The sequence below is a fragment of the Geospiza fortis genome, unplaced genomic scaffold (assembly GCF_000277835.1).
Source record: "Geospiza fortis unplaced genomic scaffold, GeoFor_1.0 scaffold163, whole genome shotgun sequence".
Lineage (NCBI taxonomy): Eukaryota > Metazoa > Chordata > Aves > Passeriformes > Thraupidae > Geospiza > Geospiza fortis.
The window spans coordinates 896,882-912,516 of NW_005054401.1; the positions used below are offsets into that span (position 1 = coordinate 896,882).

Consider the following 15,635-nt stretch of genomic DNA (forward strand, 5'->3'; position numbering starts at 1 on the left):
TTCTTCTCTCCCCCATTTGCTCTCGGAACCAGTCTTAAAGGTGCAAAATTTATTTCTGGGCTAAACAGATGAATGGGGATACAAGTATCATGAAGTCACCCCAGGACAATAGTTCATGCTGATATGGTTACATTATGTCAGCTTTCTGTACAGGAATGTTACTTGTTGGGCTGAAATGTTCTACCTAGCTGTGTTGAGAGTGGCAGTAAAAGGTGAGGGGGCAGTGGGCATGCTGGGTGCTCCTTCCAGCATAAAAAATCCCTGGGATTTCATGTTCACATGCCTCTATGTGAGGCAACCAGCCTCCATTTAAACAAATTTTGTAGAACTTGAGGAGTCCCTGTCTGTTACTCTGGACACTGAGATGTACTTATATTGAGGTATCGAAATACCTAACTTTTTTAACACAACATGGGACTTGAACTCCTGGCCCAGTATTAGTGAACTATAGTATTAGTAGTACATGAAATGCAGAATTTGCCACCTACTGGGAGGTAGTAATGGCTTAATTCCTGCGGGATTATTACTGTCTCTGCTGGAGAAAGTAGAGAAGAAAAGAGGGTGACAGGGAAGGTTTCTGAAAATAGTTTTGCATGTGTGATTATTGCAGTAATTGACATTGTCACATGATAGCAACTGTAGGATTAACAAAAATCTTCAAACATTTTCATATTGGGGACTTTTGTCTAACTGTCTAAAATACTTGTACTATTGATGAGCTTCTGCCTAAGGCTATAGATCACTTGCTGTAGTTTGCCAAGACACTGTGTGTTCATGAATTCCAACACTTTTTTATCTGTAAGATATTCTGTCACTAAAATAACTGCAAGTTCATTTACATTTTTGTGTTTCTGTGTCACTTTGTCATGTAGTTGTTAGGATATTCTTTATTCCTGTATTGAAGAGAGGGGAAAAAAAGATTCCTTTAAATTCCCCTTTATAATGAGGTAAGTCAGAATAGACTAGAATATTTCAGTTGGAAGGGACCTACTATGATCATCTAACCCAGCTGCCTAACAATTTCAGGGCTGACTGAAAGTTCAGTCAAATTCAGGGCATTGTCCAAATGCCTCTTAAATTAGTTAGTTTCAAGAGCATTGATACATGTGGCTTGCCAGCTGGGTCAGCACCTGAACTTCCACTACATGAGTATGGTTATCTACTAGCTGTAGGAGTCACAGTTAGTTGGGATATTGGTTTTGCTTTGCAACTGAAATATTTCAGCACCTTCTTTGATGACATTCCCTCTAAGCTTAATGGAGATGAAATAGAAAGTTTTTGTCTCTGGGTAGAAAGAGACCACTAAATATTATTGGAGCAATGAGAATATCTTGCAGCACTCAGTCCAGAGTGACTGATTGCTATACTTGCTCCAACAATTGAAGATAAGTTTTCTGTGTTCTTCTGACTTGTGAATCTGTGAAATCTGGGGTGCAGAATATATGACCTGGTTTAAAATGTTTCTCTTTACTAGTAGATTTTGACTTAGGAAATTCTAAGGAAGAGATGAAGAAACTACTCTTAATATTGTAGCTGAATTAACACAACTTGAGAGAACACTTTTTTATGTCATGATGTAAAATGGACATCATACATGGATTCAGTAATTTCTATTTTTTTTAAAAAAATTAGATATGAGTTGTGGGTAGATAATCCTAATGTCAACAAATTTTATAATGTCATTAAAGTTCATAATCTCATTGTATGTAATAAATTCTGAAATTAGATACTTCATTGATTGAAAAGGAAATGTCTGTATAGTAATGCTGCTATCTTTTCTTTTAATAGGGATGATGATGTCACAGTTTAATATTTCTCAGAATTCCATGCGTGGTAGTCCTGCATCTTCAAATTATCAACAAACCACTATCTCACATAGCCCTTCCAGGTAATCCTTTCTTTTAAGTGGGATGGGAGGGGTGTGAACTACAGTTGTTCCTACACTGATAGCCAATTCTTGTTGCAAATATGTAAGTGAAAGATGGTCAGTGTCATGACAAATTTGGCATTTGTCTGATAGCAGGGTAAGTTTCTTCATATGCAAAGAGATACCTTTCTGTCAGTGAGCTAATGCCTGTATTCTAAGGATTCATGATGAATTCTCCTCTCTCTTACTCCATCCCATAATTTGACCAAACTTTCTTTCCTGCCTAAGGAGTCCCTCTGCTTCCTGTTACTCTCTGGTTGTCTTCCACCCGTGTCAGAGGCTGAGACTGGTGATAAGAGGATAGGACAGAATAGGCTGGTGTGTTCCAGCTTGTCCCAGTACTGGTTTAGCAGAATGATGGGAAAGAAAGCATGGAGTACTACTGTAACAGTTATGCAAAAGGCTTCTTGCAGAAAGAAAGGCCCAGTAGTTTAGCCAATCTTCCAGCAGACTCCTTATCAGACTTCTGGGTTTTTAAGTTTTTGTGTTTGCAAGTAGCATTTACCTATAATTTAGGCTTTTATTACTATATAAAAATACTCTGGATGGGAGGAGAGAGTTCTGCTTGTAGTTTCAACCAAGGTACTGGACTTTAGCAGGTCCCATCTTCAGTTGTTAGATATCATTATTAAAATAAACTGATTTCAGGTTTCACTTCAAGGTACTGTAACTGGCAAATTAAATGTTCTGTAGCTTCACAACAACCAACACACTTTTAAACTTTTATATTTAAAAGGGATATCTAAAAAGGTTGTTTGAGCCTTTGTGACTATTACAATGAATAGTACAAAGTTCTCTTGAAATCCTTGCAAAATCCTTATGTTAAGTACTTTGCTGTTTCTTTCTATAGAAGCTTACCTTCATGGACTTCCTGTTTAGAGCTTGGGGTTGTGATAGCTCATAATGTACTTTCTGATGTATTTATTTGGTTATTTTAATTGTGAGAAACATATGTAAGAATGTAAGTAATAATGTGCATGTATTATTGTCTCAAAGTTATTTGTATGGCTTCTTATCTGTAGAACGAGTCTAAGATAAAGCCAGTGAAAGAGAAAGTTGTGTTCAGTGGACTTGCCTACAACATTCCTTTATCTTGACAGTGTAGTTCTGTTAGATGGACTTATTTGGAACCTTACTAAAAAGTAAAGAAAGAGTAAATGGCTCCTTGTTAATCCTGGTGACCAAGTTGATTAAAACTTTTGCTGTCAGTTTCATTCAAACTTCTGAGATTAACTTTAGGAAATTACAGATCTAATTTCCATACATATTTGTGTCATTGTTTCCCTTCCCTAGATGGAGGTCTTATGAATGCTCTTTATTTAGTATCTTCTGACTCTTCAGTAACATGGGCCATTAGGAAAGTATAGATAGCTCAAAATACTGCTTTTGAAGGAAGCTGTTGGAGGCTTTTTTTGTCTTAAAGAAATTTTCATCTTCTGAAGGTATAATTTCCAAAAGAAATAATGAATTTGTCTATATTTGCTATTCCAAATTTTAAAAACCTTTTTGTTTTTTTTGTTTGGTTTTTTTTTTTTTTGCTTTTTAGCCGGTTTGTGCCACCACAGACAAGCTCTGGTAACAGATTTTTGGCACAACAGAACAGTCCAGTGCCTAGTCCATATGCTCCTCAAAGCCCTGCAGGATACATGCCATATTCACATCCTCCAAGTTATACAGCTCATCCTCAAATGCAGCAAGGTAAGTCTGTGATGTTTATTTTATTCTCCTATTTCATGTCAACTTTACTTTCATGTGCACATTTCATGGGTTTCTAATTTCTTTGAAGGAGTCACGTGCCTAATGCAAATCTTTGAGGCAGGTATATTTAACTTTAATTTTTTGGCTGGAAAAAGTGGTGGCATCTACTTTGTTTTAAAAAAATTGAACAGAAGAAGAAAAAGTAAAACACATTAATGTTGCAATGCTCCCCTATTTGTGTCCAATTTGCACTGTTGCCCTGTATATGTGACAATGAAAATTATCTGAACAATCCAAAAGTTGTATTTGTTAGCTGTGAGCATCACTTACATGTACTAGGGAAAATATCATTTCTGCTAATAGAAAGTTAAGTTTTCTTAACTTTAGATTACCTAAAGTTAACTTTAGAGATTTTCTAGCCTGTTGGCCCTTTTTAGTGTCAGATTAATTCTAAGTTGGCTAGAATTATGCTCAAGGTATACAGTAACTGGCAAAGATGACCTTTTCTTCCCTTGAAAACAATCCTGAACACATGATCAGTATTAAGGTATCTAGGGCATTTTTTTTGTTGGTAAGTAGAATTCTACTGGATTCTTTTAAATATTTTTTTCATAAAGTTTAACATTTTGCTAAGAATATAGATATAGCTGTTTTATATGTAATGTTATATGTCTCGTGAATACCTTGAAAGTTCCTAAGGTAGTGAGTTCAAGTTATGTAGAAGTAAACAAAGTTTTCTGTAATCAGGAAGGAAGATACTGACTGTAATTGAAATAGATATGGAGAGAAATTTAGCTAATTTGTACATGGAATTAATATTTTAAATCCTTTTGGAAAATCTTAGATAATGTGTTTTTAATCAAGGTATTTGTAGCAAGTTGGATTCTTGTTCAGATTCCAGATCTCTGCATCCAATGTTTTAATATCCACCGTTAGGGTGTTTTCTCTGAATCTTTTCAAGTTCATGACTGTGTGACTGTATCTATTAGTTAATTTTTTTGTATTCCAGCTTCTGTATCCAGTCCCATTGTCACAGCTGGGATGAGGAATCTCCATGAAAATAAAGTTTCAAGTCAGTTGTCTGGAAATTCAGCTAATCATCATGCTGATAATTCTAGACATGGCTCAAATGAAGACTACCTACAGATGGTGCACAGACTCAGTAGTGATGTATGTTACCTAATCAATTTATTATGATAAAGCAGATATTTACTATGATAAAGCAAGTATGTGTTCAACTGCGTTAGAAGTCAGATATTTTATGATGCTGTTGAGGAATAAAACCACTTAAGATAGATTTCAATTTCAGATCTGTAGACTCATTTGAAAATTGGCAGACTATGAAAACATAATACATCCTCATTGGCTGGTCTAATTGGAGAAATGCTAGACTTACAAAGTAGTAAATGTTGTAAACTTGAATTTTTATCCATTTGTGCACTTTCTTAATGGTGCATATGTGTTACCTGTGTTTTATTTGTAATTATAACTTTTAAAGCTGATTTTAAAAACTATGATGCAGAAAACAATTTGAAGAATATTGTTTCAAGTTTTCTGTATGAATAATAATGTTGCAGCCTTTTCTTTTTTGGAGAAGACCTTTATGAATGCGTATTTTAAGAATCATAAAACTCAAGGACTTAAATTATTTTTAATCATTTTAGGATTTTGTTGCTTTAAAACATAATGCTTACATAAATGTTTTGCTTCATATACAAAACATAAAGCATAATTGCTTTAATACATCATGTTTCTCTGAAACATAAAATCAGCAAGTATTCCTTTAATATATGCTTAATGTGTCACTATATAATGTATTCGCTCAGTTTAAAGATGATTTTTGGTAAACTTGAGAGCTTTCCTAGAATATAATTCATCATTTGGTGAAGCTCCAAACTAAGAAGTGTAAATGCATGTTTCTGAAAATTTGTTAGCTGTGGTAGGAATGACATCTCTACCCAAAATGTCATATACCTAGTTAATTTAGTAGAAGTTGTCTTTGCCTGTGTCTTTGACAATTGTGGTTAAAGATCTTCTCCTGACTTAATAAAACATACCTGATAAGAAATTATTTAGCTTATTTTTCAGTATAGGTGTGTTTCTGAGATTTATTACAAGTCAAAGAAAAGTCAGTTTGGGAAAAAAATATCAGTTCCATAATTTCAGTGCAACTAAATGAGTAACTCAGTAGCATATCAGTTCAGTTTCACTTAAAATAGCATCATATACTTTTGATACGGAACTCACTTTATTGTGGTGCTCTGAATATTAAACTTCTTTGCCCATGAGAATTTCCTCAGAAGGCAACAACTCTTTTTGCAAGCACTCTTGCAAAAAATAGTTGTAATTAACACTGCAGTGTAAGTTCAGGTTTATTGTGCTGTGAATTAAAAGAAAAAATCTAATATAGTTCTGTGGTAAGTGCCCATAGGTGGTAAAACTGATGAAATCTGATTTCTTATGGATTTGTGTTCTTAAGTCCATAAACTTCAAACTCTTTCCTTTTTAGCAGTGCCATCTACCCCTTCAGAAGGCACAGCCTAGTCTATGGCTGCACACGTGGAATTTGGCTGTTTGGCCATTGTCAGAGTGCGATTGACCATCTACGCAGGCTGCTATCTCCTTAAAATACCAATTTTGCTTTCTTTTGCTTTTTCTTTCATGCAGATGTATAAAAACATAATTAATATTCTGTTAATTGGGTTAATATTGGTCAAAAGGTTAAAAAGTATTTATCGCACAGACGATTCAGATTAAAAAAATAAAGGAAAGAAATGGCTATGTGAAAAAATTACCTGTATACAGATATCTCAAGAAGAGCTACATTAGAACGTTAACTGCTAAAATAACCAATTTTATTAGGAAACACAAAATAACTGTAGAACTTCTTTGGAGACTTTGTTCATTTGTATCGCTGTACTTTTTGGAAGAATGAAATTATTAGAATTTCTTCGTGATTATAGAAATTTTCTCTTCATACATACAGAATTTGCTAGCTTTTCCTTACCTCAACCATTCTCATAGATGCTGTATAAAAAAGAGTAGTTGAAGTGGAAAATAACCATTCTATAGTTGAAGTTTAGTTAGGACACTGTGTGAATGAGTAGTTGTGACCAGCAGAGGGCTTCACAAAAGCATTGGAAAAACCCATGTCAAACTCTGAATGGAGATTGGAATAATAGTGTGTTTCACGTTTTGTATAAGGATAGTGTGGGGGCAAAAACTACACATTTACATTGCTAAAAATAGGACATGGACATATTTACATTGCAATTAGTATTATATTATGAGAAAGTTTGTCAGAAATTATTCATTGCTTTGGAGCAGATTGGGGAAGTGCTTCACTTTGCCATTGGGTTGTTTCCTGCTTAACTCTTGCAAGATAAAATCACTCTAGCTGTGTTCTACATGAGACTAACCCAGCTGCTGTAATGGGACTGGTAGAGATTCTGTTCAGTCCTGGCTTCCCTATGCTGAGGATACAGATACAAAGTGTTTGTTAAACTATAAAAGCAAGATAGCGTTCTAGATAATCTTTTAAGATTAGGATTAATCTTTTAAGGGTAGATTATGTAAAAAACAGAGTTTTAAAAACCCAGATTTTATACTCTATTTCTTTCAAATGGTGTTGTATATAGGTCATGCATGTACTCTACAGCTCTTTACTATGAGTACTTGCAACAAAAAATTCTAAATGGAATCCTAGTGTAAACCCAAAAGTGCTTGTCTAGCTAGAAGACATACACAAAGATATTTTCTTTTTTTTTGTGTATGTGTGTGTGCCTGTTCTGGTTATAGATTCCTCTTAAGTCTGATTGGAGCATTGCTTATATTATAGTCTAATAGCAGTCTAAATTACAAAGATTTTAATGGAAGTGACTCTTTTTCTAGTATTTCTTGTGTGCTTTTTTGCCCAATCCATTTTATCAATTTATGTACTAATTTCAGTTTTTATTTTAACAGATGGTTATGTTCATATGTTAACTTTTTTTATCATTCTCACTTTAGGATGGCGATCCTTCAATAAGGAATGCTGCGTCTTTTTCCTTGAGGTCACCACAGTCAGTCTGCTCTCCAGCTGGAAGTGATGGAGCCCTTAAAGGTAGTCTAGCAGTCATATATATGTCAATTTATTTTTCCCAGTTTTAAAGAACAGAGAATTTAAAGAATAGAGAAATTAAAGAATTCAAAGAATTCCATTTTTCCTCCCGAGTTTTGTATTTAACTAGTACTACAGACTATGGCATTATGTTTTGGATGCAAAATTATTTTCAGCCCTGATCCAGAAGCTATTTCTAATGGTCCAACAATCAACCAATCATCCTTCAAAATAAAGCTCAAATTTATGGAGGACAGAAGGATTTAAAATCCTTTCCAATCTGAGAATTACATTTTTTTTTAAGAATTCAGTTGCTCTACATAAGAAAAGTTTTAAAGGCAGCATTACGAGTATTGAACCCTTAACCAGCTCAAAAGTGTTTTAATATGCAGCACTTGTCTTAATTACAATAATGAAATATTAAAAATATGAAAATAAATGAGCTCAATACACAGCATGAATGAAGCCTGAAAACCTTAGCTGGGGAGAGATATAGGGTGAACTGTCAGTTGAGAGGAAACAGAAGAAAATAATTCTTTATACTAAAATCCACTTGGTAAGGTAGGGGTTGGGACATAATGTTGTTAATTTTCTTTTTCAGTGATTGTACATTTACAAGGCAATAATTGAAAAATGAATCAGTGCTTTCTTCTCTATAGACCTAAAACAAAAAAATAAGTCTTACTGGGTGATCAGTTTAGGCAGAGAAGAGAAGAGAGCAGAAGATGGTGGAGATTACAGAAAAGATGAAGACATTATGCAGCCTGGATAAAAGACGTGTTTGTCAGGGATGGACATCAGGGCAGCCTTTCCATGCCTATGAGGAGATTATCAGGAAGATCTGAGTCAGTCTTTTAATTGCTTTGGAAGAAGGATGAAATATAATGGACTTAAATTTAAATAGGATGTTCTAACTAGGTCTAAGGAAAAACTTTTTCACTATCAGGACAGTCAGGCAGTGGAAAAGGATGCCCATAGAATCTGTGAGTTTTCTGTCCTTGAGAGTTTTCAGAGTCAGGTTGGATAAAACCTGACATAATGTGTCCCTGCCTTACCCTGCTTTGAGCATGAGCATGAACTAAACGTGTCGTGAGGTCCCTTCCTAACTGAATTATCCTGTTGTTCAGGTGGCAAGTGAGAAGTGTGTGTATAGGATGCCAGGAGCTTCAGTATTTCAGGATGTCTTGTTCTAAAGGACTTCCCATAAAACTTGTATAAATGTGGTTATTTTTCACTCTTTGTCAAGTTTGTAGGTTTAACAAGGTTGTGGATCTAAGTTAGCCCACTCATGTATGTGATTACCACTCAGTCAGACAATATTTGATTTTTTTTTGTTAAAGTTTCTGCTGTTTCAGTTGGCTGTCTCAGAACCCAGTTTTGAAGGGATAGCTTTTCAGACTATTTCTGAAATCAGACTGATTGTATAGTTCAGATTGTAATGTTTCAGGATTAGCATTAAAGTCCAAGAAGATCTTTCTGATTTATCTCTTTGTTAACTTTACTTTTCCCTTTGATAAATTGCACAACTCAAATACTGCTGCTAATGGTGTTGATATTTTGCCCCCATTGAGACATTAATGAACCCTGATTGAGAGAAACAGTTCTTCATGCTTCATCTAGTATTTTAGAAATTTATGGAAGAGTTGTAAATAATTTCAATACAGGGAATTTTTGGCGTATGATTTGTATTGAAAGTTGGGATGAATACAAGTATTTATGCTGAGCTTTTTGTTGCTCTCTTATTAGTCCCTGAAAGTTTGGTTAGCAGGTCACAAACCTTGATAAAGAAAAATGTGCAAAATACTTACCATTTGTCTGGAAGGACAAAAAGAATGGCAAAAGGTGTAACTAATCATAATCAGAGGGAGATTTCAGGAAGGTTGTCATAATTCCAGATCTTTCTTATATATAACATAGAGGTTTCAGGCATTTACTAAAGGTTACAAGACTTCTGGAGAAATGGAAACCATGACTGCACAGTCTTGAATTACCTTCACACTGAATGTAGCTGTCTGTGTGACAGAATCTAAATGAGGGAGAAGTTTTGTTTGCAACACAGACAAATATTTGAGAGATGGCAGGACTTACTTTTGTGGTTTGGGTGTTTATTAATTTAATCAGTGGAGTAAAATTTCACTGTCTTTGTTCACTTCTGCTTCACTAAAGATACAAGAGCAGCTGAAGTTTAATCCCACAATTTTTTTGCTTTTAGCTATGGAAGCATCATAATGCCTCTCTTTTCAAGCTGTCAACTGTTGCCAGTGGATGACTTTTTAGAACTCATTCTGTGAATAGCGTATGGAGTATCATGGATTGTTTTCCTCTTGTTGACCTCATAAAATATCCCCCGTATTCCATTACTGAAGATTGATTACTCATCAGAATATTTTATCCATTTGTTCTACTTTCCTACTGCTATGCAACCTCACATTTTATTTTAATTCCTAATTTTTTCTTAAGGAAACCTCTAAAGAGTTGGATAAAGGAAAGGCTTCCACAATGTTTTTAGTCCACTGCTTTACGAAGAGGTGTTCATATAATTTCCAGTCATGTTTCCATACAGTTGCCTAAATCCTTAGGAAAACATCTGTAAGGACTAGCAACAACTCTTACAAAATTATGTAGTTTTGCACTCCTTTTCACAAATATGTTGTGTTCCCTCCAGAAATTGTTGATGAATATTTGATTATTTTCTGAATAATTTGGAAAAATCCCATCTGTTTTCTTAGGGCTTTACGGAATTTCTCCAGTCAGATTGCACTACACTTGGTCTCTGAATATAGAATAGATAGAAGGAATTAGGAATCTTCTCAAATCTATAGTGTAGACTTCAGTACTCTCTCTTCAGTGCTACTTGTGAAGAAAAAATGCCATCTTCCCTTTTCTCCTTCAAAAGAATGGGAGAAGAACTTTGTTCAAGGATTTTTTTTCTGATAGCACCACAATAAACATTTATTCATGTTTCTTCCTTCAAGTCTAAATTTTTTTATGCAGGGAGGCTCTGAATACATCCATTCTCAGGTAGAACAGCCAAAGCTTGAGTTTTTCATGAGGCATTTCAAACTCTGGGTAGGGTGGTGGGACTCTTCTCTGAAAACTATTGGAAGAGGATATGGAAGGTGAATACAATCTGTCCCTAAAAACTACTCAAATGTATGTTCTTTATCTGTCTCATATGCTATCCCATTAAGTTTGAATTTTAAATTAAGTTATGCTCTTTGAAAATAAGTGTCATTGTTGTCTGCTAATCAAAATAAGTAGCATTTTCTTTGTATCTTATGCAAAATTTGGTGAACTTTCCAGAGGAAGATTCTAGGATTTTAGAAAAAGCTCCAGGAAAGACTTGAGGTCTTGCCATCTTTTTACACTCACGTTGGCTGAGCTGTAGCAGTACTACTCTCAGTAACTTCCATATATTTTAAAATGTCAGTAACAGGGTTTCCTTGGCTTTGCCATGGAAGTTATTCAAATTCTTAGTGTTAGAAAGCTCTAAGGCTGAACCTGAATAATTTTTGTTGCAGTTAGTCATGATGCTTCATTACTTCTTTCCAATGGGCAAAGAAAAACAGAACACATCCTTCTTTTTTATATCAGACATTTACATATCAAAGAACATTACCATGTCTTTCACTAATCTAATCTACAAACTGAACAGCACTGTTTCTTTTACCTTTACATAAGTCATCATTTCTGAGCTTCCAATTGTCTTTGATGTTTTTAACTGACTTTTAATTGGTCTGCATATGTCTTGATGTTCTACTGTCCTAAGTCATAGATACATCTCTATTTGAAGATTTAGGATGAGTTGTCAGCAAAGTACTGAAGACTACTTTGTGTGATACTACTGTTGTATATGCGAGTATAGCTGCTCTTTGCTGATAACTTAGATTTATACTGCAAGTTGTTTTAAGCATTCTACTGTGTTTCTATAGAGCTTTTCTATCTTCCTCTTATGGTTTGCAATTCACAGATAAATAAGAAGTTCGTGCTTCTTGTCACTGAATTTGTTTTGTTTCAGAAAGTTATTCAAATTAGTCAAGAAAACTTTTGATTCTGTTTTTAAAAGCAGGGGTAAAAGACTTAAAAATCAAAAGCAGTAATGATATTTAGATTAATAAAATAGTCTCTAATTCTTTTACATGAGAAGATATTAATGACAAATATTTTAAACTATTATTGTTATGACAGTGCTCTGGAAAGCTGCACTTGTTCACCTATACTCACTTAATTTTTATTAAGAAAAATTGAATTTGTGTGAACATAGCTTCACAGCAGGGTTTACAATAATCAACATAATTTTGTCTAGATTACACTAGATTAAAACTCTTCAGCTTGTTAGTGAAATTATTATGAGAAGCTGTATAGGAAGCCATGCTAGAGTCCAGATATGGCATTTAAGTCTCTTCAAGATTTGATGATACTTATTCTTAACAAATTCCTTTGGAATACCATTTCTTCATTATATCAGTTCTTGCGGAAGAATTGTTCTAGTGTGTACTTGAATCATACTGACTATGTGTTTACTCTGGGCAGGCCTTTACCATCTTTTTGAAGGTATTGTCCTTCCCTTTTTGAGTCTACTGGTGGTACAAATTCTCAAAGTGATTATTACCAATTTTGAGACTGCTTTAGCCAGAGTTCTGGGGTGAATTTGTCTGACCTCATTTTTATGAAAACTCCCATTTTATGTGAAGGTAGTAAGTAAGATCATTAAGTAAGTAAGGATAAAAAGAAAAAAAAAAAAAAAGACACACTTCATTTGCACATTTTAACTGCAGTTTCTTGAAATCTGTTGGCAATAGTGTGTTCCTTAGGTTCTATAATAACAAAGTTCCTAGCTTTTCCAACAGACACATGTCATTGTGACAGCGTGAAGGCTCTGATTCTCTTCTCCAACTTCAGCCCTTAGGAACTTGTTTACAGTGTAATTACTTAAATGTAAAATCTTAATAATTCACATGCAGCACATACACATTTCTTAAAGCCTCTCTTTTCAAAGGCTTTTCCAGTAAAATGTCTGGAATGTTGTGTCTGAGTTTATACACTAATTTGGTACCTATTTAAATCATGTTAGGAGTGTGGAAGATCACTTTCCTATGGATTTAAAAAAAGCACTTGAACATTCTTGAAGTTTCTCTCCAATGTGCTATGAACCAAATATTAAACATTAGTCTTCATTTGTTCTCTAGAAGTTTTTCCAGCTTTCATGCTTAGAAAATGACACTTCTGTTGAAACAGGGTGTAGGATGGTTGAAAGGCTTTTGTCAACATCTGAGAACCTTTGCCTACAAAGGAGTTAAAGGAGTAATAAGGTACTGTTTCGTGGGACCCTTTGGAACTTGTTATTGTAAAAGTGGAAAGATAATGATTTTTTAATACTGAAAAATATGTGAGTTCTAACTTCCTGATAACCTTAGTAAATGCTTTTAAACCATGTGGATCACAACAGAGAGTGTGATCAGTGGTATGACTTTGCTGCATTATCTTTGAAAGGCAAGTGATGTGAAAAGGCTTAGAGATCATCAGAGGAGGTATCACAAAAACTTAAAGAAGTTGTGAGTATTGTGGTGTGATTAGGAAGTACAGACAAAACCATAAGATGGAGATGTCAGTGATATGTGCAGTCTCCTGGACAGAAGCTTCTTTGTTTGCTGTCCAAGCTAGTGATACACAGTGAGCAAATAGAGCCAGGGTGAACAAACCAGAAGTGAATTCAAAACTTTACATTTTAAAGATGGCTAAGTCTCTGTCAATGCAATTGAATTCTTTTTATAGTTGATTGCATTATATAGGATTTGATAAGATATGGTTCAAGAATCACAGAAAAAATGGTTTGCAAATTGCTGCAGCAGTTAATAAAACTTCTTCCATACTTAGTGCCATCTACCACTAGGAACCAATAGAAGAACTAAGAAATGTAGAGAACCAGCCCTAGATTTATCATGGGTGGTCAGAATGACTGTTGCTGGAAGACTAGAGAGGTATTGCTAATGGTTGTGTTTGTTCTCTGTAAAGACCTCATTTCCTATGATCATACCTGCTTCTCAGCTATGTTTGTTGTTATCTGGTTGACTCTCAATATTTGCTGTTTAGTAACCATACAGTGACCTTCCTGAATCAGGGGAGAACCTCCTTTTAACTTGCCTGCTATATAAAGAGAGCACGCACAAAGTTCTTTTAATGATACTATCTGTGGAAAATCAGCTACAGAAAGACAGATTTATTTTTCTCGTGAATTACTGCCCAGCCCTAGATTTAGACTCAAAAGTTGTCTAAATATTTCTCTATTCTAAAATAAGAAATTTGGTTATTTCCTAAAGATAGTTGCTGAAGATTTTTATATTATTTACTGCATTGATAGCATTTTGTGGAACAAACCTTGTCAATCTTGGAATCTCAACTGGTTCAGCAAACTCATCATAATTGTCTGTGTGTTCTTTAAGTTTTGGCTTTTTTTTTTTCTGTTGTCAAGTCTTGGTAAAGATTATTATTCTCAGACTTATAATGGCCCAAGACTTCTCCCATAGGAAATACTTCAGACTGACTCCACCATTAATAGACAAAACTCTCTCTGTATAATGGCTATAGTTTTCATAGAATTATTGAGGTTGAAAAGATGTCCAAGATGATCTGTTCCAACCTTCAAAGAAAAACCATCATGTCAACTAAACCCTAGCACCACTTGCCGTGTCCAGCCATTTCTTGAGCACCTCCAGAAATGGTGAGTGCCTACCTCCCTGGGCAGCCCATTCCAATGCCTACCCATCCTTTCAGTGAAGAAATTCTTCCTGAGGTCCAACCTGAACCTCCTCTAGCGCAGTTTCAGGCTTTTTCTTCTAGTTGCCTGGGAGAATAGGCTGATCCCCACCTGGCCACAACATCCTTTCAGGTGGTTGTAGAGAGTGATAAGGTCTCCCTGAGCCTCCTTTTCTCCAGGATAAAGACCCCCAGCTCCCTCAGCCACGCTTGCTGGACTTGTGCTCCAGCTCTCTTCCCCTTCTTTGGTCATGCTCCAGCACCTCGGTGTGTTTCTTGTAGTGAGGGGTCCAGAACTGACCAAACCATTCAAGATGTGTCTTCACCAGGGCCGAGTGCAGGGGAGCAATCACTGCCCTGGTCCTGCTGGCTGCCCTTTGCTGATACAGGCCAGGTGCCTTTGACATTCTTGGCCATCTGGGTACTCTGCTGGCTTTTGTTTGAAGTCTCAGAATGTGCTGTGTGTCCATTGTGTGATATCTGTTCAAAACTGCTAAGGTTTGTGGTAGGGCAAAACTGTTCAAGAATGCTTCATATTTTTCAGTTTCTTTTCACCTCCACACATAGGCATGGTAGCTTCTGAGCCTCCTTTGTTGTCAGAGGCTTAACCATCATTAAACGTCTCAGAAATACATGAAGTTATTGCTGGAACATATTATTTTAAAATGCAGCTTATAGGCCTTACAATCAAAAAGTTTCAATAATTTCCTTTACTAGGAAGATATTTTCAAATACTTATTCGTAGTGCTGCCTAGGAGAGGCAAAACTTTACTTTTGTTTCTTCATTTACTGGATTCTAAGACTGTTCAATGGAATGCAGTGAAATCCTTCTGGCCTCCTCAAGTCTATTCAAAGATAAAAAGAACCACTTTATCTGTTGCTGCAGTCTTACTTTTCAACATGAGAAATGCCAAATAATACCAAATCAGATATTGTCATATTTATCTAGAAAGTTAGGACAAGGGAGAATAAAGTCCATCCCTGTGTTTAGATATGTGACTCTGAAAAATAGTAAATGTTCCATTGTTGCAACTTCAAAATTATTCATTTAAAAGAAAAATCAAGATTAGATGTCTGTAATATCTCTTTGAAAAGCTCTGAGTTGCCTCTGCTATTTGTAGAAATATCCTGCAGCTTCCTGAGTGGTAGTCATTA

General features: G+C 35.2%; 1 protein-coding gene across 1 annotated transcript in view; it reads left to right on the forward strand.

The window, feature by feature from the left end:
• NIPBL (NIPBL cohesin loading factor) overlaps window positions 1-15,635 on the forward strand; it is a 98,560-nt gene that overhangs the window by 12,023 nt on the left and 70,902 nt on the right. The window contains exons 4-7 of the mRNA XM_031061139.1: window positions 1,789-1,888; window positions 3,474-3,625; window positions 4,635-4,795; window positions 7,634-7,727. Of these exons, the coding sequence (XP_030916999.1) occupies window positions 1,789-1,888; window positions 3,474-3,625; window positions 4,635-4,795; window positions 7,634-7,727 (507 nt within the window). The remainder of the gene's footprint in view (window positions 1-1,788; window positions 1,889-3,473; window positions 3,626-4,634; window positions 4,796-7,633; window positions 7,728-15,635) is intronic.